The sequence below is a fragment of the Lipomyces tetrasporus genome (genome assembly GCF_029532465.1).
Source record: "Lipomyces tetrasporus strain NRRL Y-64009 chromosome Unknown POJ06scaffold_4, whole genome shotgun sequence".
NCBI lineage: Eukaryota > Fungi > Ascomycota > Lipomycetes > Lipomycetales > Lipomycetaceae > Lipomyces > Lipomyces tetrasporus.
This window is the reverse complement of record NW_026611599.1, coordinates 1,375,207-1,395,987: the sequence shown is the minus strand read 5'-3', so window position 1 is coordinate 1,395,987 and position 20,781 is coordinate 1,375,207. Positions and strand designations below refer to the sequence as shown.

Below are 20,781 nucleotides of genomic sequence, written 5' to 3'. Positions count from 1 at the left end.
GCCATGAGCCCGGTAAAGGTTCTACAGAGATCACAACGTCTTTCCTGCTAGAGGCACGTATATGAATGTAGCTTGTCGATCGATGAGAAGAATTCTGTTGGAAAGCGACAATCGCGATCGTGCCTTCGGCGCTCGACTTATCTTCGGTAACACTGTGCTGCCATCGAGCACCACAAACCACGCATTATTGTCGAGGAGCAGAGCTCATAATGATCAGCCTCGCCAAATGACATAATTGGTGGCACCTAGACCGCCACTGGAGCCCAATCTAGCCAGCCTGTATGCCTCCTAAGTAATCCTGGTTCTCGAAATTATACGGGCGAATCCAGCCCTTATAAGATCCATAGCTAGACTCACCAGCAATGATTGAATAACGTGAACATTATTGCTTCAATAGCCGAAGGCTGGCATACGCTGCAAATAGCGAAGAGATCCAGCGCGAGAAGCATCGATCACTCCAACGCGCCGAGGCGGTCAGTGATCGGGGTCCCATATTGCGGATCCTGCATCACCCTCGGTTCGCTGCGGTCATCGCCTGACGTCCGATGAAATGATGTGGCTAGTATCACGTTTCAATCAGTAATAGTTGTAGGATACAAAATAATTGTCGGCATCTAGCCGGGCTCGCTGAGCAGTAGCTCACTTTTCGTAAGGCTACCGGCTACCACAAATTTGTCGGGCAAATCTTCTATCGATCATATATTTGATAGCGGATGCAATAGGTATATTTGTTGCCAATTGCTAAGCGATACGGCAAGTATTAAATGTTGCCAATTGCGACGCGATATTGCCGGGACGGTTTAATAATGCACCGCCACGCTGCGCCATAATCGCGAGAGTAGCAGCGTTGCCCCGCCCGTGCCCATCGGGCCTTCCACGCGCCGCACATTACGGGGATCAAGCCCACCAAGTCTTGATCCCTCGCCTACAACCGCTCGATAGGCTCTGCGCGATATGGCGTATTATTCAGCTCCAGGTGCCGGGCCACCGCCAGTATGCGATCCCCCACCAGCGGTACATATTGCGCAGCAATCACATGAAAATCCGCAATACCTTATGACAATTCCATCATCGCTGTTCATGACCTCTCCCGACCAAACTACCTCCACAGTAGCAACAGATACTTTAGACTCCGGGACTGCCATATCACAGGCTCAGCCGTCTGATTCAATCTCGTCCGATATATCTGGAGCAGGTGTCCCAGCGCCGTCGATGCTCTACTTGTCCTCTGGTCCAGAGGCATATCAATCGCACGTCGCCAGTGACATTGGCTCGTCGGACATATATCAGCAAGTATACATAGGCGATAGCGATAGCTTCATATTGCCTTCTCAGCAACAAGAGCCGGTAGGATCAATGCAAGTGTCCAGCGGGTCGGATGAATCACAGCAATTGCTCAACCCGTCGTTATCACTATATAACCGCATCGCTACAGCTGCTCAGGAAGCCTCTGCGTCCGCAATGGGACAGTCACCTCAACAATTGCAGTACCAAGGCATGACTGTCCCAGATTCAGACGTTGACGCGCCGCAGCTGACTGGGATCTATTCATCCACGGGCTTTGACATCATGTCCATTCTCGCCAAGGTCGTTACCAGAACGGCTCCGCAGATCAACATCGGTCCAGTTGATATGTCCTGTTCATTTGTCGTTTGTGATGCTCGCAAAGTTGACTTACCGATTGTTTATTGCTCCTCGACTTTTGAGAGTTTGACTGGATACACCCAGGGTGAGATCGTTGGCCGAAATTGTCGTTTTCTCCAGTCTCCTGGTGGCCAGGTTGTCGAAGGCGAGTTTCGAAGATTCACAGATAGCAACACCGTGGCACGAATCAAGCGTGGTCTTCTTGATGGACAGGAGACGCAGGCGCCTCTTCTCAATTACAAAAAGACCGGACATTCATTTGTAAATCTGCTGACAATCATCCCGATTACGTGGGACGGTCCAGATATTGCGTTCCTCGTTGGTATGTCCTTACATCCGTCACGAACTTACAGCTTAATTTGACCAGATTTTTCTGATATGTCACTAGGCTTCCAAGTCGACTTAGGAGAACAGCCGCAGGCAATTTGGAAGGCATCAAAGAGTACGTATATTTTCAGAGGCTTAGGTTTGGGTACCGACCTGACTCGTTGCAATTTTGCAGATGGTTCGTATGCCATGAATTATCGGCGCACAGAAGCACCACGATCGTTAGGTCCTTCTCAGATATCTTTGGCAGATAATGACCGTGATGGTGTTGGGTCGGCGTCTCTCATTATCACCCAACAACATCCCAATATGCCATGGAAGTCCGGTGCAGTCGAAGTCCTTGGAGCTTTGGGACTGGGTGATGCAGAGGTCACAGACAAGCTGTTTAGCGAAGCATTGCTAATGAATTCTGAAGACCTTATATACGTGATCACCTTGCGTGGTATTTTCAGCTATTGCTCGCCGTCAGCTACAACAGTGCTCGAGTATAACCCACAAGAGTTAGTTGGGACACCGCTCGCGGAGATATGCCATCCTAGTGACGTGGTTAACATGACGCGCGATCTGAAAGAAGCGACGAATAATCTGGATTCAGATATAAATACAACGTTCCGAATTCGGAAACAGTATTCCGGATATATCTGGCTGGAAAGTTGCGGCCGACTGTTCAAGGAAGCGGGCAAGTCGCGCAAATGCATTGTCCTGATTGGTCGAGAAAGACCAGTGTATTATCTGAAATCCTCGACGATTCTTGGTGTCTCAGAGACTTCGGGAATTGAAAACAATGAACTCTGGATGAAGCTATCGCCGACGGGGATTATTCTATTCGCCTCGTCGGGCGCACAGCGATTGCTAGGATACAAAATGGATGATCTTTTTGGCACGAGTTTACAGTCTTATGCTCATGATCCCACGGAGAAGTCGAGAATCACGCAGGCCTTAAATGTTGTTGCTGATGGATCTTCTGAATATGAATCGGTGCGGCATGCATTCAGAGCGGTTAGAGGTGAATTCCACTTAGCATTTTCAACAATATATGCGTGCCAGCGGCAGGGCCCAGAATCGGCGACATCTAGTGGCCGACCTCATTTTTTGATAGCGAGAATAAGGGTTGATGGAGGTAGCCAAGGAACAAGACAGCGCCGAGCTTCCGCGGCTGGTATCAGGCTGGTAAAGTCACAAACCAGTGAGAACCTGTTTGAGGAATTGGAGCCGGCGAGGTCTACAAGTTGGCATTATGAGCTCAACCAAATGGAGATGGAGAATAAAAGTCTAAGAGAAGAGTACATTAGACTTCTCAGAGAAAAGAGGTGACAGGGGATTAACGAGGGGAGTAGCAAAATTGGAGACTAAATATACCGGAGCATATTACTAGGATTTGGTTTTTTGTATATCTCACTAGGCCCTTATCTCGCGCTTATTTTGCCTTAATGCATAGTGTACATTAGATCCAATTGCCTAGTAAAAATGTGGTCGCCTTTCGATTTTAATGGGAGGTAAGCGACACAGGTTGTAGCAGCCGCGCGGAAAGTCTGTTTTTCAGCACCCGACAAAAATACTGTATCCAATACATACAAACAGTAAATTGAGTCACTATCTCATGTCGTAAACATTTCCGAAGCTTCACCAGGGACAAAGCAATTTGTCAAGTCGCTGGTGACTCGAGGCGTGTTTTGTTCTGGGTATGTTTGAAGGCAGACTTACCCGTCGGATCCCAATTTTTCCATACCAAGATTGCATACTGATAGATTCAATTGCTAGTGATCATTTAGGTATCGGCATGAATAATATCCAGGCTGATCTTCCCTTATTCATATTCCTATCCGTAACCAGACAAAATATCTGCATTCGTATCTATATGCAATTAAATTAGCCTTATCTGTATTCATATCCGTACTATCCGTACCTAGTACGGATAGTACGGATATGATAAATTTAGACGAACTGCTCAGTACATTCACATTGAGGCACCCGATCGTCTAGAGACCATGATCCACTGACTATATTGAGTATATTGTAGGGGTGGATACGATTAAGGTACCGTCAACTGTTGAGATATTGTAAATTTAATAGTAAAAATGAGGCTTTAATCGTAAAGTAGTCGTATTTCATAGTATAAATGGTACGGATAGTAATCTTAGTCCTTACTAGGAAGGTAAGATTATAATCCTATTGAACCAATACGAAGAGTAGAAGCCTACTTTGGAGTCTCGTATTTTCCTAAAAGCTATGGCTTCGAAGAGCTTTGAGATCAGACATCGACAGGTACTTTGAGGAAGAGACAGTAGCTGTGGATACCACTGTAGCGGGATGGCTGCTACAGTGATGGAGAGCTCACAAAGAAGGCAGCAAAGCAGTCAAGGACTATCTTGCAATCCCAGCCTCCGAGGCAGCGGTTGAGAGGTTATAAATGAAGGCAAAGACTTGCTAGGCTCAAGAAAAAGTATGAGAACACTTACTTTGGTTGCAGATCACCCGTCAGAGGAAGTGGATATGTACTTACGCTCATTTGTATCTTTATACCAATTTAAAAGCTCGAATTTTTCCAGCTCTCTCTACCACTACAAAAGCAGCTTGAGGACTCCAGCCGCACCCAAAAGGGTACCAATTATACGATTTTTACGAGCAAATTAACTTTACTGCTCGTATAGTTAGTCGTAAACATCTGCAACCAATCGTATAGTAATCATATTAGAATATACGATTAAGAGTTACCATTGCTCGCAAATCGCTTCCACCCCTAGTATATTGCACTCAACTATATAGGCTCTAAAGCCTCTATTTGATCGTATGATTCAATGAATAGGTACGGATTCAGTAGTAAGGCTTGATCTACCCATTGAATCAGCTCACTTTATTAAGTGGAACCGAATGCTCCGAGTACATGGAATATGGTTTATATATAGGATAATGTACAGATATGTGTCGCTTTGGGTTCCACAACGGATTACCTGAGTCAGTGGCCTCATCCACTCCGACTCCCTGTATCAGTAGCGTTAGGGTTTATCCGCAGTTCCTCGCCGCTCAATTGACTTGGTATTGATCAGTCATTTTTTCGTCATATCGGGTCGAATATTCATGGATATCTCCTGGTTGCTTCGCTACTCAACATAGAGTTTTCAGCACAATTTACACATTTACCTTAGAATCCGCCCGACCCTTATTCCCTTACTTAAGCTAGGCTTCGCAAAGTGATCAATTAATCCGAGTCTCAGAATCGAATCATTTTCTCGAACAAACCCTTGACCTGCGATGCCTATATTGGCAGTTCCATTTCAGTAGCTAGCTTTGTCTTTAAATCTAAATGTCCTCATTCGCGTCGTTCTCCTTGATAGAGAATAGTTCGTCGATCGCAAGACGATACTGACGATTGAAGCTTGGATTGAACTAGCCCGTTGCGCTCAATGGGACTGTCGCGGATCGGAGTAACCAATGCCGATATTAAAAGAGTCCCTGTTTAATTTACAGCCTTATCGGTTTATTGAAATGGATTAACAACCATGAGGCGACTTTTTACAGAAAATAGTGTCGGTTTGACGGGGTTATCGGCTTACAGCGAATCGGCTTTAACGGGTCTATTTAGTCGGTAAACCAGGCTAGCAGAAATTAAGGGGAAAGTTGGTGCAGATGTGCCCCTTGCGCCGGATATCCGCAGCCACTAGTTGCGGTTAGAGTTGCTAAACCTATACAATCTTTACAGCTAATTCATATCGGCTTCGCGACGTTATGGGCTTACGAGGAAAGAGGCACTGATGTGACACGAATTCTTACAAGAAACGAATCGGCTTAAAGGTGCTATTGGCTTACAACGATCGGCTTAACAGGTTCAACTGTACTTGTGGCATAGTTGCAAATCACGTCGGTAAATTTCGTATGGTTGGTGCAGATATTATCAGACTTCTTCATATGCACAAGCATGTGCATAAGAGAATTCGCTTAGGAAGCATTTGTAGAAGAGACTTTGTCTAGATCTTGCAAGCCAAGGCGAAATCTCTTAACTATGTCGGGCGTCCATCTTCGATCTAACCAATTCTTCTATGAGCTAGCGATCAAGTGATCAGTACTGTAGAAATGAGTGCAAGTGATTGCAATCTGAACCTGGTGTCCAGTCACGCGCGGCGCGCGGTCTTTTCGTATCCGTACTTGTATAAAGCTAAATAAATAAATAATAAGGGGGGCCTTGTTCTTACCGCGTCTCTGGTTCCTACAAAGTCCTAGTCTGCGATGCGATGCGCGCGGCCTTGGGTTGCCTGTGAGCATGCTTAGCGCCTTCAGTTGCAAATCCGAGGGCTAGCAGAAATTGAACCGGTTCGCCGTGTTGGATCAAGCAAAATTGCTGGTTGGTTTCGAATTTACAAATGCAGATGGAGAGAAACTTGTCGCAATATGTATTATGCGCCAGCTGAGACAAGCATGGCAGGTTTGATTTACTATAGCAGATTGAGCCGAACTTAGAATCTGAAAATGCGAAAATGAGATTTTGTCGGTCGTTTTAGAGCTTCCAGATATTATTTTAGATGACTTTTTGATCAAACCAGTTTCAAACTCTGCTACCTAACAATACCGATACAGGGGTCTCGAACTCAAAAGGAAGTATGCTTTAGACTGCTCCCCTTACTCCCTTTCAAATATGTTTATTACGATAACTGTTCTGCACTTTGTTGATAATTGCAGGAAGGGCAGACGGAATGTGAGTATTGCGTTTGTTTATGATGTAGTGTGGAATAGCTCTCAGACGGTAATCATGTAGGTCGCTTCCAGCTGTGTCCACCGAGCCAATTGGTGAATCCGAGCCCATTTCGATTGCTATTCTGGGAGACGGAGGTATGACTTGCTCGCCAATGATGATATGTCATGAAGATATCACTTACAGATTGCATAGGAACCGGTAAATCATGCATAACTATGCGACTTGTCAGAAGTCAATGGGTCGAAGAATATGATCCGACTATTGAGGATTCTTATTCAACGACAAGAGTAGTCGGTAAGTTAATTGGCTACTAAGCTTACGATAGCGATCACGGAGCTAAATATTCCGATAGATGGGCAAACATTCGGCTTAGACATTATCGACACAGCAGGGCAGGAGGAGTACAGAGGCCTTCTCAGCGGCTTATGGCAGACTGGAAATGTTGCCGACGCATACCTTCTTGTATACGACATGACAGTCCCCGATTCTTTGTTAGCTCTCGAAGAGTTTGACGAGTTGATCTCTAACGCACAGGAGATAAATCATTCACCACACGCGGCCCCTCCAGTCAAGATTGTTGCTGGGAATAAGTGCGATTTAGCTCAATATCGTGCAGTGTCTAGTGCTCAGGGACTTGCGTGGGCGAGAAAGCATGGCTGCGGTGAGTACTTGTTACCGAGTCAGGTCGGCCATTGCTGATACACTGTAGGATTCATGGAAACTAGTGCACTCCTAAGCGTAAACATCGAAGAGACATTTGCGTTGATGATTCGCCGAATAATGGAGAATAGAAGGTTAGAGCGACAAGCGTTAGAGGAAGAACGACGTGCTCGGGAAGAGCTGGCCGCCGAAGCAGCTGCAGCGGTCGGTATCTCGAGAAATCCGTACGCCAATGATGACCGCTCATCGGGACCTTCGCTAAGTGCCACAGAAACCACGAAGACGGCGCGGACAGCTCAATCCTCTGTGACGGTCACTGAGGAGCAACAAGAGGCATCGATAATTGGCCATATGACGTACGATGAGAAAAATGCTGTTTATGTTCGTCACCAGACGCTTGACCGACCACAGTACGATAACGGGCGACCGACCCGGAAAGAAAAATCCGCAATTTGTTGTATTATCACGTAACCGCTGGATTTCTTTACTTTATGGCATGGGAAGGTTGGCTTTTAGTCTCGTTTTGGTGTTATCTCTTGCATCTAGTATTGCCACATACTATTATGATTGATAAATATCAATAATAGCTTCCCTGTCAGCAAACAGGACACTGGTATAGCGAGGAACATCATGCTTGTCTCATAAATTAATCTTAATCTTAATGTCATGATGTCAATGATAACATTTAGAGACATCTGCAATTCTAGTATTTACTGTGCGTCTGACCGGACTCAAGTTTAATGAAGTGCAGGAGATAATCATGCGACCCGATCAAACCGCAGCAACGATCTATTATCTCAAATATATGTCGATTGACCAAATATAAGCGCGACTAAAACGTAAGCAAAGGTTAATCGGCGTCAACCCTAGTAAATAATCATAATCAGTCAAATTGATTTTCTTACTTGAAAGCCCCTATTGGCCTGCGGGCAAGCAGGAGTCATGCACGGTTATGATCCGGAGGCGGTGGGTACGCAGCTTGCATCCGACGGAAGAAGCGACGTACCAGCCAACCCCTGACTTTTTCGCTTTGGCCCGCGCGACGCAAGCTCCGCCAGACACTTCTCGAATCCATAACTTGCGACACCTGGCCGGGAAGAGCCATACTATGGCTCCGGTGACGTCTTGGTGATGTCACGCTGCACTTCCAAGAGAGTCAAACCTTGCGGCCTTGCGCAACAACAGTAACTCTATACAGGATCGACTTCACAATGGATAAGTATTGACTTCTCTAAAAGTCTATTCTCGATGCCTGCCACCGCCTACTACAGTTCTAAGTATTGTCCCAGTTATTCTAATGCAGCTTACTCACAGGAGTCATGTTCGCTAATGCACGGCCTCTCATTTAGACTGTCCTTGCAGAGGCACCCGGAAAGATTCTCGGAACGCCTCCTTCGTCAATATGCCACCGCCGCGAGCTTCCAACCGGCCGTGTTCCGGGCGCCCGGTAATTGTCCGGTTATGGTCGCTTACCAAACACTCTATGTATAATACGTGCTCGTAATCTATTCTCTCGTCTATGCCAAGTTAGTATGTTCTATCGATCTACGGATGAAAAAAATTGAGCACAACGTGCCGCGGCGACGGTTGCAATTAAATTGAGAACTCGGCGAATTCTCGGTAAAGCGATGCCGAGCCGCACACTGTTGCGATACAGTACATTATTGGCACAAAGTTTAAAGACCTTGGCACCATTCGTAGTCAAGATGAAGGAAGCATTGCAATTGGCAAGGTGTATTTCTGACCCGATTTCTGAGTCGTATCGGCACGGAAATGATCTGGACGCATGGAGGATTGGATGAATGAGTCGATGGATGTGACGTTCGTCCAGCTTTGTGCGTGAAAAGGACAGCTGTAGACCCAATCCCTAGTCAGACTACCTGTTGGTGCTCCATCAAGGACTAAAGATTCAATCGGACAAGTGCTGTCCGACGCCTCTATTATACCGGGAATAATTACGTGTTCATTTCGTCCTAGACCCTGTTGGTCGACATTTTTGGATGTTTTGTGGCAATATCGCGCATGACACAAACGAAGTTCTTCTGAAGAGAAGTAATGAAATTATGGCATGTTTGCCTTTTCTACTTACTTGGGCTAGGGCGGCGCATCTCACGTTAATCCCCGATCATTAGTGCAGACCAACTTTAGGACGCCAATATCAATGCAACTCTGTAACAGTTAATGCGAAAAGTAAGTACACGCGGCTATCATGACTAAATATCTTTGTAGATGTGGCGATGCAATTGAATGAAATGTTCCATAATTGATATGCAAAATTGTTGATTTCGCTATAACAAGCCATGAGTTCAAATCTCTCATTCAGCGAATAATGGCATTCGTTTGGTGTCGTTGGTGTAGATCATTGTATCGCACATCAATATGCTATAAATCAAGCTATTTCACTTCTGTCGGGGAGAGTGGAAAACGCGATCGACGGACACATATTTGCAAAACTGCAAAAAAAGCACGAAATAGACGACAGTAAGGATTTGTTCGATCGTACGAGTAGCTACCAATAGTATTTATACTACTATACCATTATAATTTAAGAAGGCAGCTACTTTTGGTCTGTCTGCACTTGCCGCCTGGACATCGGCTCACCGGCAAGTTCCCGTTGCAAGCTGACGCCAAGCCACTGCGTAAACGACATTCGGCTAAATCCCCCTGCATGCGTAGAACTGATTCTCGGAATGGCACGGCGACCAATCCAGGGACGAGCGGTGCGGTTTTCGAACAGTCGAAGGCGGCTATACGGCTCAGATTCAGGGGTAAGTTCAAATGCTTTAAGGCTGCCGTTTATCCGATAGGTTAATCGCTGTGGAAACAAATCCAGCGCCTAGTTGATCACATTGAGGTACATGGTCACAAGTTTTTCTGACCAGGTGTGTCATTTGCACCCGGTACGCCGTCACTGGCTGATTGCTGTGCACAGTATCTCAGAATCATTTCCCGTGTCGGTGGCAACACCAGGTTTATCATTCTTGGGTGTTTCATATTCAAGACTTGAGTACTTCATTCTGTTCATGTCATGGCACAAATCGTTGATATCGACGGCAACATACGTTTAAATAAATATAGAGCGCAAATACTACTAAGGCCGATCTAGCATCGGGGCAAAAATATCTTAAGGGGGTAAGCTATAAATAAAAGCATGCACAAATAAAAGACGAATAACAGATAGCATCGATCATGTCATTCGTCCTCATGGGCAGCCAATTTGAAGGTATCCTCATGCATATTGAACATCGCAGTTGCGGTCAACAATGTAGTACTTGCCTTGCCTACGAAGCTGTTAACACCAACTGTGCACTGAAAATCCCTAGGGCTGTTGCGAATGCGAATATTCGCAGATATCCGCTATATTCGTTATTCGTATTCGCAAGTTATCACGTGACATGCTTAAAGAAGCTAGAAAGTTGATTAATTAGGCAATAAGTATATACAGTAGCGTCCAACTGGGTCAGGGTTAGGGTCATGTTGCGTAAGAGCTAGTCAAATTATGGTATACAGTTATCATCTCATTTTATAGATAGCAGACTAGCAGACTAATTTGTTTCCCGTCAATGAGAAACTGAACGGGACATCCGATATAAAAGTAACTACTCAATAATTTGCGAATTGCGAATATTGCGAATATTCGCAAAGTTTTAGCGAATAATTTATTCGCAATCAAAATTGTTGCTTATAATATTCGCAGACTTCATTCGCAATCCAAAATTTTGCGAATAATTATTCGGGCGAATATTCGTTGCGAATAATATTCGCAACTACGAATATTCGTAACAGCCCTAAATATCCCGAACATTTATGCCTCGTGGTCCAGTTAAAGACATAGACGGCAATGGTATTATCCTTCCGCAATACCGATCTTGGCTCGCCTGCCCATCTGGGTACTCGGCCTCTATGAACTCTTGAGCTATCGCCGAACTAGCGATGAACGGACAAATGTCTTCAACCGTCGCACTTAGGCATTCCGGCTTGACCGCCGAGACCAAAGGCAGGACAGAATTCGCCAGGAGAAAACATTGCATCGTGCCTCCTAAATTCCTCGGCCACAAACTCCCTCGAGAAGATAGGAACCTTGGTTCGCGTCGTTGGCGTCGGCCATCTAGATGGCACACGCGATGTGCGCCTTGACCAGTCCCCCCGATGTGAGAGGACAGAGCTCGTCGAGGTGTTTGTGTAACAGCTCGTTATCGATTTGCAATTCATGATCCGCGAAAGTCCAACCAACGAATTATAATCGGCAATGGTTTCGATGACTAGCTTGTCATGCTCGCTCACGCCCCGAGATAGTTTTAGTGCCGCGATACGACCGACAATATGCGAGGCCGTCGATGGAGCACGTCAAGTCCTACATCTGATTGTACTAAGCGAGCATAATATATGGTCATTGTCTCAGCGTGCAAGTGGTCTTGCGTATGAGCAATTTTTGATGAGACTGGATAAGCGAATGATAGAATTTCGCACCACTAGTTTACTAAACTCATAGTGAGCGGCGAACCTCCATTTGATGAAGCACTGACTCCAGACCATAAGTCGGATCGAAGTATGGTCGTGCGGCTCAGGCGCTCTATCAATAGAAACTACCCGACGGTTAAGAATCTAGGAACTCGACAGCTCATAATAATTAACAACATAGAGATGGTCACTAATCATGGCAGCGTCGAGAGCTTATTCCTGATCTTGTCGTTCCCTAGGATGTAAACACTTTGGTCAGGGTGCGGCTGCCATTCGCTAGTGTGGAGCCATGAGAAGCGGTGAGTGGTTAGACTCTCGAGCCTCAGCAAAAGCTTCCATGTGCCGTGTTGCCGTGATGACGTCAGGATGTCCTACTCTAAATAAGTGTCTGCTCGCCATGCTCTTCTGGTGCCCGCTAAAGGCTTGTCATGAACGATAACTCTAAATGAATTTCGTCGATTTTGCTTGCAGCCTTGCACCTCGTACGATAGTGTTACCATATGTGGTAATCGGTGATGATGATGGCGAGCATCGTTGCTTCGTTGCAGTGTTCCAATCTGTCAGCTAACCGGCAGTATGAAGTCTCCGAGCTCCGACCGGGAATGTCGTTCGGCCTAAAGCTTAATCAGCCGCCGGTGGCAACGGACGGAGAATGGACAGGGTAACTCCGTGTCGAGCACCGTCTCTGCATTTACGGGGCGATTGGGCGAGACGCTTATAGAAATCTTTGCGGTCACGAATGACTATTGGTTCGCGTGTTCGGCACATGGCGCGCAATGCTACATGTTTAAACCGGACTTGGGATGAACGTGCGACACGCGGGTCAGCCGTCAGGCGATCTCTAGAGTACTGTAGAACGAATATCGGCGAATGGGCGACTCCCCAGAAATCCGCTACATGCACAATTTACACCCCGCAGGTGCACAAATTGAAATGACGCAAAAACTGATTCATGAAGCTATTATGTTGTCGTTCTACAATGTAACCCCTTGAGCGTAGACCGTTTCTAATCCCAATGCCGAGTATGTGCCTACGCAGGCGGAGATATGGGCGATTGGCGACACTAGATTAGCAATTACTGACAATGCTGACACCGTTTCAAGCCACGACACTGTGGTCCTCTTGGCCAGCAGCGGTGTATTGCATAGGGCCGGTCTGAGACTGCGAGATATGATTATAAAGATTTGTCAATATATGCGAGTTGATCTTGTGACAATGATTATTTTGAGCTTTCTCTGCCTCTGTTCAAGACAAAGTGAAAAAAGCGGATTAACATATGACGTATGCCTAATTAGTCATTCTCAAGTATTCCGCAGTGTTAGCAGAATTATCTGGCCCACCAGTTCAATCTCTACGCCGTATGCAAAGCAAAGGGAATCAGTATATGGTTGGCCTAGAGAATTGACTACTGAAGGGCCATGGGAGGCTCACAATGATGTATGTATACAGTGGCTAGGTGATGAATAATTAAGAAAAGCGCATGAACTACGACGGCGATTAGCTCGCACTTGATACCACATAGACGTCATGAAGCACCAATGCGCTATTTTCAAATGGCCAGCCCCTGCTGGATTTTACACTTGATTCGCTGCCCTGTTGCACTATCGCAACGGGAGCACTTGTTCCAAAAAAAAGGTCGCTCAGCAGGTGTCTACATTGTAGAGACTGCTGAACTGCTGAATGATTGCGCGAACTGCCATATCCACATGGTCACAGCACACATACATGACTGCACATATAGTTTGTCTTGTAGCTGTGTGAAAAGAAAGGTTATTGACTGAACGATGCTCTCGTTTGGGCTCGTCCGTCGTCTAGCTCGTGTTCGATCTAGTCGACTCGACTCACTCGACGCTTTGTATTTGACTACGCCGGGTCGGAGAAAAGATTATTTTTTTGCAGCGCCGATACTCGTGCGGCGGGTACTCTGAAGATACGGTCTTGCAGTAGGAGTCACCTGGGCAAACGTTCGTGTTTATATCGGGTATCGGGACGTGGGAAACTCTGATCCCGCCAAACGTCCACCAGCCGTCATCGCCGAACCCGGCCAGTCGCTCGGACTTTCTGGAGCCGCGCGCCGGTCGCCGCGACAAACCCCGTCATCTTTTGCTCTGTCGTCATCGTAATGCCTGTTTCCTCCGTGCTCTTAACCTCATGTGGCCAACGAGTTATGTACTCTCGCTGCGTCCGCCCAGCAATTGTGTTTAATTTGACTTTCTGGCGTTGATATCCTGCACCGCGCGTGTTCGCTGCTTCAACGGTCCCCATCATATAACAGCTCTCGTCTCGCCCAGAGCTCTTTTCTTTTCCCAGTAGTATCGACAGTACTACACGCACCCCCTGCCAATCTGGAGGCTACTTAGGCTAGACTTACTGCATTTCGTCGTCTTCAGTTCTAGTACGCTTCGCTCCGACGTTGTCTCTTCCTATTCTTCTGCTCTCTCGATTGACTGCGTTACACTCCCACACAGCCTACGCTTATATGGGTACAAGCTTCTCGTGTGACCGCGCCGCTGACTGCCATATTTGTGTCTGTTCAGCATTGCGCGCGTCATCCCTTTGCGTCGTGCACAGCAGTTCGACCGTCTCTCGTCTATTCTAAGGTTCTCTAGAGGCTAGTATCTGCCGACTCCGACTCTCAAATCACAATATTCCTGCGCCTGTGCCAGCTTTAGATGTCTAGTCGCCGTTATTAGAGAGTCCCTGTGTATATTATTGTATTATATTTTCACATCGTGATCTTCCATCGAGCTGGATATTGTACAGTATTTTGTCAATCGACCGTCATCACATTTTACGTCATGCCCGCCAGCAATTCGAAATATTCGTCACATTCTCACAATCCTCTCACCCCTGCAGCCGATCAGCCAGAGTACAACACGCGCAAGCGTGTAGGTAAGGCGTGCGACTCTTGCAGGCATGCTTTGTCACATTGCTGCTAGCTGTATAATGTCTAACGCCTGTCTAGAATCAAGAAGTCTAAGTGTGACGGCCGCAAGCCTTGCTCCAGGTGTATTATGGACGACAAGATCTGCACCTTCACAGAGCGCAAGAAATCGAAAGAAAAATTGTATTCGTCTCGATATGTCGAGCTTCTAGAGAATAGAATTGAGATCCTGCAGAACGGTATGGCCGAGCTCGTGCGCCGTGTCAGCCGAGGTGATGATGTCAGCTGCTTGTTGTCAAAGTCTGGTCACGTTTCGATCAACAGGGCCCTCGATGAATTGACCAGCAAGGCCATCGAACTACAGAAGGAAGAACGTGAAAGGTTTGTTGTCGTCCGTGAGCATGATGACAGCGAGCACGACACGGAGCATGAGCATGAGCATGATCATGATGATAATGATAGCGTTGCGGCCAGCGATATCAAGATGTAAGTTCACGGTTCATAAAGGTGCGCAATGAACTGCTACTAACACATTCCTAGGGAGGATAGATCCGTCGAATTACTTGGTGAGCAGCATCAAATCGCTCAACCGGAGTTAGCTGTCGACACCGGTGTTGTGCAAGATTTCTCGTCCGTTTCACAGGCTTGGACCCGAGTGCCATTTTTGTCTGGCAGCACCGCTATTGGCGCTTACGATTCTGAAACAAGTGCAATCCGGGCAGAATTTATCAGCAGAGGCGCACTACCACCTGACCCAGCCACCATCATCCGGGGTCACAATCAGCCGGAATCAATGTCACCTTCCTCTATGACTTCTGCCTCATCGCTATACTCATCGTCGTCCGGGTCGCCCAGCCCGATTGACATTCAATTTGTGACTTTGGACAATACGATGAGCCCTGTCAAGTCGCTGCCGGCTGTGTATGAAGCGTTCGATGGAGCACCTGCGGATCCCATGGAGGTCAATCCCATGATGGGTAAGGTTGATGATCTCTCAGACATATGGTTGACTAGTACCTTTATGGAAATTTAAGGCAGACTCTCTATATGAGGTCTGAATGTTCAGTATTTACTTGAGGCTTATAGACGGGAAAGTGAGGCATAATGAATTAAAAAGGTTTATAGACTGTGGTCTTGGATTTCAACGTATGGCTACAGGACAAAACACCGACAGCAGCTTTTGTGGGCGGATTCGGGTACGAGAAAAGATTGTGTCGATGATTTTCTCTGGCTTTGGCCGTTGCTGGGCTATATTACGTGATTAGCGACGGCTGATGGATTCTTCCTATTTAGCTAATTTTCTATGTATATTTTTTGCCGGCTCATTCTGCATTCTGTGCAATGGCTTTTGTTATTGGTTATGCGTTCGGCTTAAATAGGTGTTTAGGTTCTTTTTTAATACATGGACGTAATATAGTAGGGCTGTTGCGAATGCGAATATTCGCAGATATCTGCTATATTCGTTATTCGTATTCGCAATTCAAACAGTGCGAATAATATTCGCTAATTTTATTCGCAGAATAAGCTGCGAATACGAATAATTATTCGTTATTCGCAAGTTATCACGTGACATGCTTAAAGAAGCTAGAAAGTTGACTAATTAGGCAATGAGTATATACAGTAGCGTCCAATTGGGTCAGGGTTAGGGTCAGGTTGCGTAAGAGCTAGTAAAATCATGGTATACAGTTATCATCTCATTTTATAGATAGCAGACTAGCAGACATTTGTTTCCCGTCAACGCGCAACTGAACGGGACATCCGATAGAAAAGTAACTACTCAATAATTTGCGAATTGCGAATATTGCGAATATTCGCAATCGAAAATTGTTGCGAATAATACGCAGGCTTTATTCGCAATTACGAATATTCGTAACAGCCCTATAATATAGAGATCTGTCTAATGTAACCAGATATTATCGATACGAATAAATGATACGGATATGTGTTTAGTTGTGGTTACTTCCCTGTTGTTACTACTAGCGTGCAAATATCATAGTGGTTCGGGTACCGTATTTCACGCGAACCGGTCAAACGGGCGAACCGGTCACAATCCAAAACACGCTAATGGGTAAGATTCCACCGCAAAACACTATTCTGGGTCCCGTCCTTCAGCTCACCAGCATCCAAAATGCCCTGTGCTTACAATCAGACGCTGTCGTAGTAAAATAGTTATCAATTTGAACTGCTAGATTGACCAATTTTATTCTGTTGCGGTTGATTTTGATATGAAATCTTCAATTTTGACGGTGTGGTGGTGAATTTTGACCGGTTCGCCCTTGTGACCGGTTCGCCGTGAAATAACAGCCATAGCACGAACAGATAGTAGAAGGTCGTGCCCTAAACTCTGATGTCGAATTAAGCCGTCGGCCGGATGCGCACAGAGTACCAACACCTTGCCTGGTGTAAGAGAAAACAAACACAGCTGACGCGTTCTTCAACCACAACGACGCGTCTTGGGGTCCTACAGATCAATTATTATGATGGGGCACACTCCTAGAAGCCCTACCTCCCGCACTTCTTGTAGCATATTGGAAGATGACTCTTTGCTACCCTCTACACGGACAACCACGTCAGACTTCCTTCTGCCGGTCTCCCTGCATGCCGATGAGAAATCTGAACAAAGAGGCGCTCGCTAGGAGTATTTGATATCCTCAAGCGGGACTATTCCAATCTTATTGATAGAGACGGCAGGATGGGTGACCTGTTTAGTCTGTCTGATTTGTGCTGCTCGGCTTAATAGGCGCCGAGCTTGGTAGCATTATTGTCACGTTCAGTCTTGTTGTCCCATTTACGCGCGCTTGAGAATTGAGTGATTTGTTTATTCGAAATTGCCTGTCCGTGCGCATCGCGAGTGCGGCTCAAGCGTTGAGTCCGGAACAGGATGCAAATCTAACAATGTAACGCGTCGCAAACACGCGTCGTGTTCTTCCTGTAATAATACAGAAGTCTGGTTTGCGAGTGCTGTGCCAGGAATTGGACTTCGCTGTGGAGTGTATAGACCAGCAATTATCGGGCTGGCAGTTCCTCGTGATTTTGTTTAATTATTTAGTTCACGTGTCGGCTCGGCTTCATGCAATTAATTAATATTTCACATTCGAGCCGATGACTGTCTTGCCAAGACTCTGGCGTTACACAGATCGGATGCTGTTGCGCGCTCGCCGACGCGTCCGTCGCAGCGTTTCCGCGACGCGTCAACAACGCGTCCCTGTCTCATCCACAATTCGCGAAACACTAAACGTCCACAGTGGCACAGCTGATATGGAATCCTGGAGACAGCGCTTTTTCAAATCCTCTAGAGGGTTTTGCCAATAGTGAGTGGTTGTTCGCGTCATTGCGGATCAGGAATCCGACACTGCCGGCTGCAAGACGTCTCTGTACTCCAATTCAGTGTAACACGATCGCGCTCGGACGTGGATTCGCGCCGTAGACAACAAATTAATTAATTAATTCGAATGCTGACAGCGCTTGCCAAGACTCTGGAGTCGGCCAGATCGGATGCTCGCCCTGGTCGCAGCTTCTGTGCTTCTCGTCTGGTTGTAAATACGGCCATCTTTCCCCGCTGCTGCTGCCCCCCTTCCTCGTCATCGTCTTGCGCGAACATAGATTTTCAACTTGACAACGAGAACTAAGTCGCCTGGCAAGCGACACAGTCTGCGGAGAGCCAACAGGGGAGCCTGTAACTGGCTGAGATCCTCTTCGATCACAAGCGAGTATACTTCAGAATTCCTACAACCTGGTCATTTGGCTAACATTGATGTAGGCAGACAGTGTTCTCAAGTGTGGGCAAGAGGACAGCATGGAACCCGGGGTGAGTCTGAGTGGCCAGAGGCAAGCCACTTGGTACACTGCCGGTTCTAGCAGTTCGTCCTCTACTGGGGGCAATACGAGTACGCTGATTCGCTCGCCAGTTCGGGCGATGCGTACTCGACTATGGGTACGGGGGATAAAGCATGGGCACGGGGGATAAGAGGAGTCCTGACAGGCTCCTCTTTAATTCGATATGCTGATCGCCTCGAACAAGGTGAGTCCAAGGATGGCGAGATCCAAGCCACTTGGGCACTACCAGTTCGGGGACGCGTACTCGAATGTGGGCGAGGACAGCCTGGATCCAGCTGACCAATACGGTGAGAACCAAGCCGCGGTAGCACAACTGGTCCGGCAATACGTTCTCATCTGGGGGCATGAGGGGAGTCCTGACGGACTGAGATCCTCTCTAATTCGAGTGCGCTCATTCGCCCTGGAGCAAGGGTAAGTCCAAGGATGGCGAGATCCAAGCCACTTGGACACTACCAGTTCCGGGGACGCGTACTCGACTGTGGGCACGGGGGATAAGGAACGGTGTTAGAATTTTCTCGATCACTATTATGTTCCTGTTTGTCTATATATTATGTATATATACATATATACATATGAGAGGCCAGCTTCTTGGAGCTGGCCGTTGTTGCTTGTGACCCATGGCAGGGTGTAACCACCAGACATTTTTGTTGTATTTCTTGCTCACTTTGTATGTCTGGTCGGCCGCCTAATACAAGTAAGTGTGCATTTCCTGACGGCTAAATTGGATAACCCTAACCTTCTCGTGCTATAGGTCTGAAATAAAAGTTAACTACCGCGAACAAAAAAAGAGTATTAACAATCTGGCGAAGATTACCCTGAACCTCAAGCACGACCGCAGAATAATATGATTGCGGCATCAGCCAAACTGTTTTACTTGATATTAATCAGCACAGTAGGTTTCTCTGACGTGAAGGAAAACTACCTTTGACCGACGATACTTTTATTTTCGGCTGCTGAACTTTGAGGGCTGGCAACGGACATTGTTTTCTCATATGAGCCTGAACACTCACGATTAATAATATAGTTTATTGGTTAGTCATCCATTCTGACAGACATCTGACCCGACCCTTGCGGAATATAAGCCATTCGACAGAAAGTCGACATAATATACCAGCTGCCGTGCAGTTTCCAAATATCAGTGGTCTTCCCAACGATTATTAGCCAATGGCTGGCTGCTGGACCTGAGTCTGGAAGCGCTCAGCAACACCTGAAAGCCTGTTCCCACCAACAGAGATTATCATATAGTCGTTCCCAATGTACGGCGCAAGACTTCTCTGCCTAGTTGAACTGTCGCAACGCTCCGATCACAGAGTTATCATTGACCTTTCTGCGTCAGCCGAGGTTAGGAGTTCTCGATGATGATTTCGTTACCGTGGTTCGCACTTTGAATGATTGCGAGTCTGGGGATTTCTATGATTTGGAAATCTCAATCAGCGCATATACGTGGATGTTATATCGGATTCATGTCTTTATCGACTTACGACTAGTCTTCAGCTAATCAAACGTCCCATCGTTAGTCACGACTTCAACTAGCAATACCATATTTTAGAAATGGAAATTGACCAAGACGATTATGACTCTAATTAGCGACTCCGATGTCCTCCCCTTCTCACACGACGCTCCTACGTGGCTTAAAGAGTCGTCTGATTAGCGACGCCTTTTTTCTGCTTTGATAAGTTTGGATCCGTAGTAACTCGGATACATACATATATTTATGCATAGTCAGGACTTGATAGCGAGCAGCACGCAGATTAGAGTCAACATTTCTGCCCGTGACGTAGTGCTTATCTGCATGACTGCGAGCGGATCACACTTGTCGAAGACATTTGAAGATAGTTCCTAGAAGAGAGAACGTCCCTGTTGCTGAATTAAATCCTTCCATCATACTTAAGGGTTTATCGCCTGAGACAGAAACTGACATAAAAGTCGAGATATCTGACTAAAAGAACATGTAATATTACATCAAACTTCCAAAGTCAAGGAACATCTATCTGACCGCAGTCAAACCCACTGCATTGCTGGGTTGCCTGGGTTGCGATGCAAAATACTAAGTTAGTTTACGTTGCCCACATAATCTTCGCGACGTTACTAATCTACGAATCTAGAGGTACTGCCTGCACAACTCAACGGTCGGAATTTTCATTCTTCCCTTGCAGAAATTATTTTTTTGGCAGTATATATATCTACAATCCGGGGAAGTCCAGGGTTCGTTTCGTCTTAGAACGAGAAGTAACGTGAACCCCGTTTTGAAGATGTAAGATATCTGGAACACTGGTTG

At 46.4% G+C, this 20,781-nt stretch overlaps 4 protein-coding genes across 4 annotated transcripts; all 4 read left to right on the top strand.

The window, feature by feature from the left end:
- The first annotated feature begins 820 nt into the window (after positions 1–820).
- Positions 821–3,563, top strand: POJ06DRAFT_251420 (uncharacterized protein). The gene is made up of 3 exons (XM_056187393.1): positions 821–1,966; positions 2,033–2,086; positions 2,147–3,563. Exons 1-3 carry the CDS (start codon positions 955–957, stop codon positions 3,283–3,285), a joined length of 2,205 nt encoding a protein of 734 aa, XP_056044852.1. The 5' UTR covers positions 821–954; the 3' UTR covers positions 3,286–3,563.
- A 2,975-nt stretch (positions 3,564–6,538) lies between these two features.
- On the top strand, positions 6,539–8,005 carry POJ06DRAFT_96175 (P-loop containing nucleoside triphosphate hydrolase protein). The gene is made up of 5 exons (XM_056191815.1): positions 6,539–6,661; positions 6,722–6,795; positions 6,854–6,955; positions 7,014–7,322; positions 7,371–8,005. Coding segments are annotated over exons 1-5 (909 nt in total). The 5' UTR covers positions 6,539–6,659; the 3' UTR covers positions 7,793–8,005.
- Positions 8,006–14,580: 6,575 nt separating this feature from the next.
- On the top strand, positions 14,581–15,699 carry POJ06DRAFT_281172 (uncharacterized protein; the record flags this gene model as incomplete). Its single annotated transcript, XM_056189930.1, has 3 exons — positions 14,581–14,696; positions 14,748–15,152; positions 15,207–15,699. The coding sequence occupies 3 exons, from the start codon at positions 14,581–14,583 to the stop codon at positions 15,697–15,699; spliced, it is 1,014 nt and encodes a 337-aa protein (XP_056044850.1).
- Positions 15,700–18,181: 2,482 nt separating this feature from the next.
- Positions 18,182–18,791, top strand: POJ06DRAFT_251399 (uncharacterized protein; the record flags this gene model as incomplete). The annotated part of the gene is given in 4 exon segments (XM_056187392.1): positions 18,182–18,267; positions 18,270–18,376; positions 18,427–18,629; positions 18,660–18,791. Coding segments are annotated over 2 exon segments (159 nt in total), but the record flags the coding sequence as incomplete, so codon positions are not given.
- Between the last annotated feature and the right edge of the window lie 1,990 nt (positions 18,792–20,781).

Excerpts from the sequence above, each read along its gene's own strand:
- POJ06DRAFT_96175 (XM_056191815.1), top strand. Across the intron at positions 6,796-6,853 it reads TGCTATTCTGGGAGACGGAG|GAACCGGTAAATCATGCATA; the intron begins GTATGACTTGCT and ends CAGATTGCATAG. Across the intron at positions 7,323-7,370 it reads GGCGAGAAAGCATGGCTGCG|GATTCATGGAAACTAGTGCA; the intron begins GTGAGTACTTGT and ends GATACACTGTAG.
- POJ06DRAFT_251420 (XM_056187393.1), top strand. The coding sequence starts at position 955 with ATGGCGTATTATTCAGCTCCAGGTGCCGGGCCACCGCCAGTATGCGAT. Across the intron at positions 1,967-2,032 it reads AGATATTGCGTTCCTCGTTG|GCTTCCAAGTCGACTTAGGA; the intron begins GTATGTCCTTAC and ends ATATGTCACTAG. Across the intron at positions 2,087-2,146 it reads AATTTGGAAGGCATCAAAGA|ATGGTTCGTATGCCATGAAT; the intron begins GTACGTATATTT and ends GCAATTTTGCAG.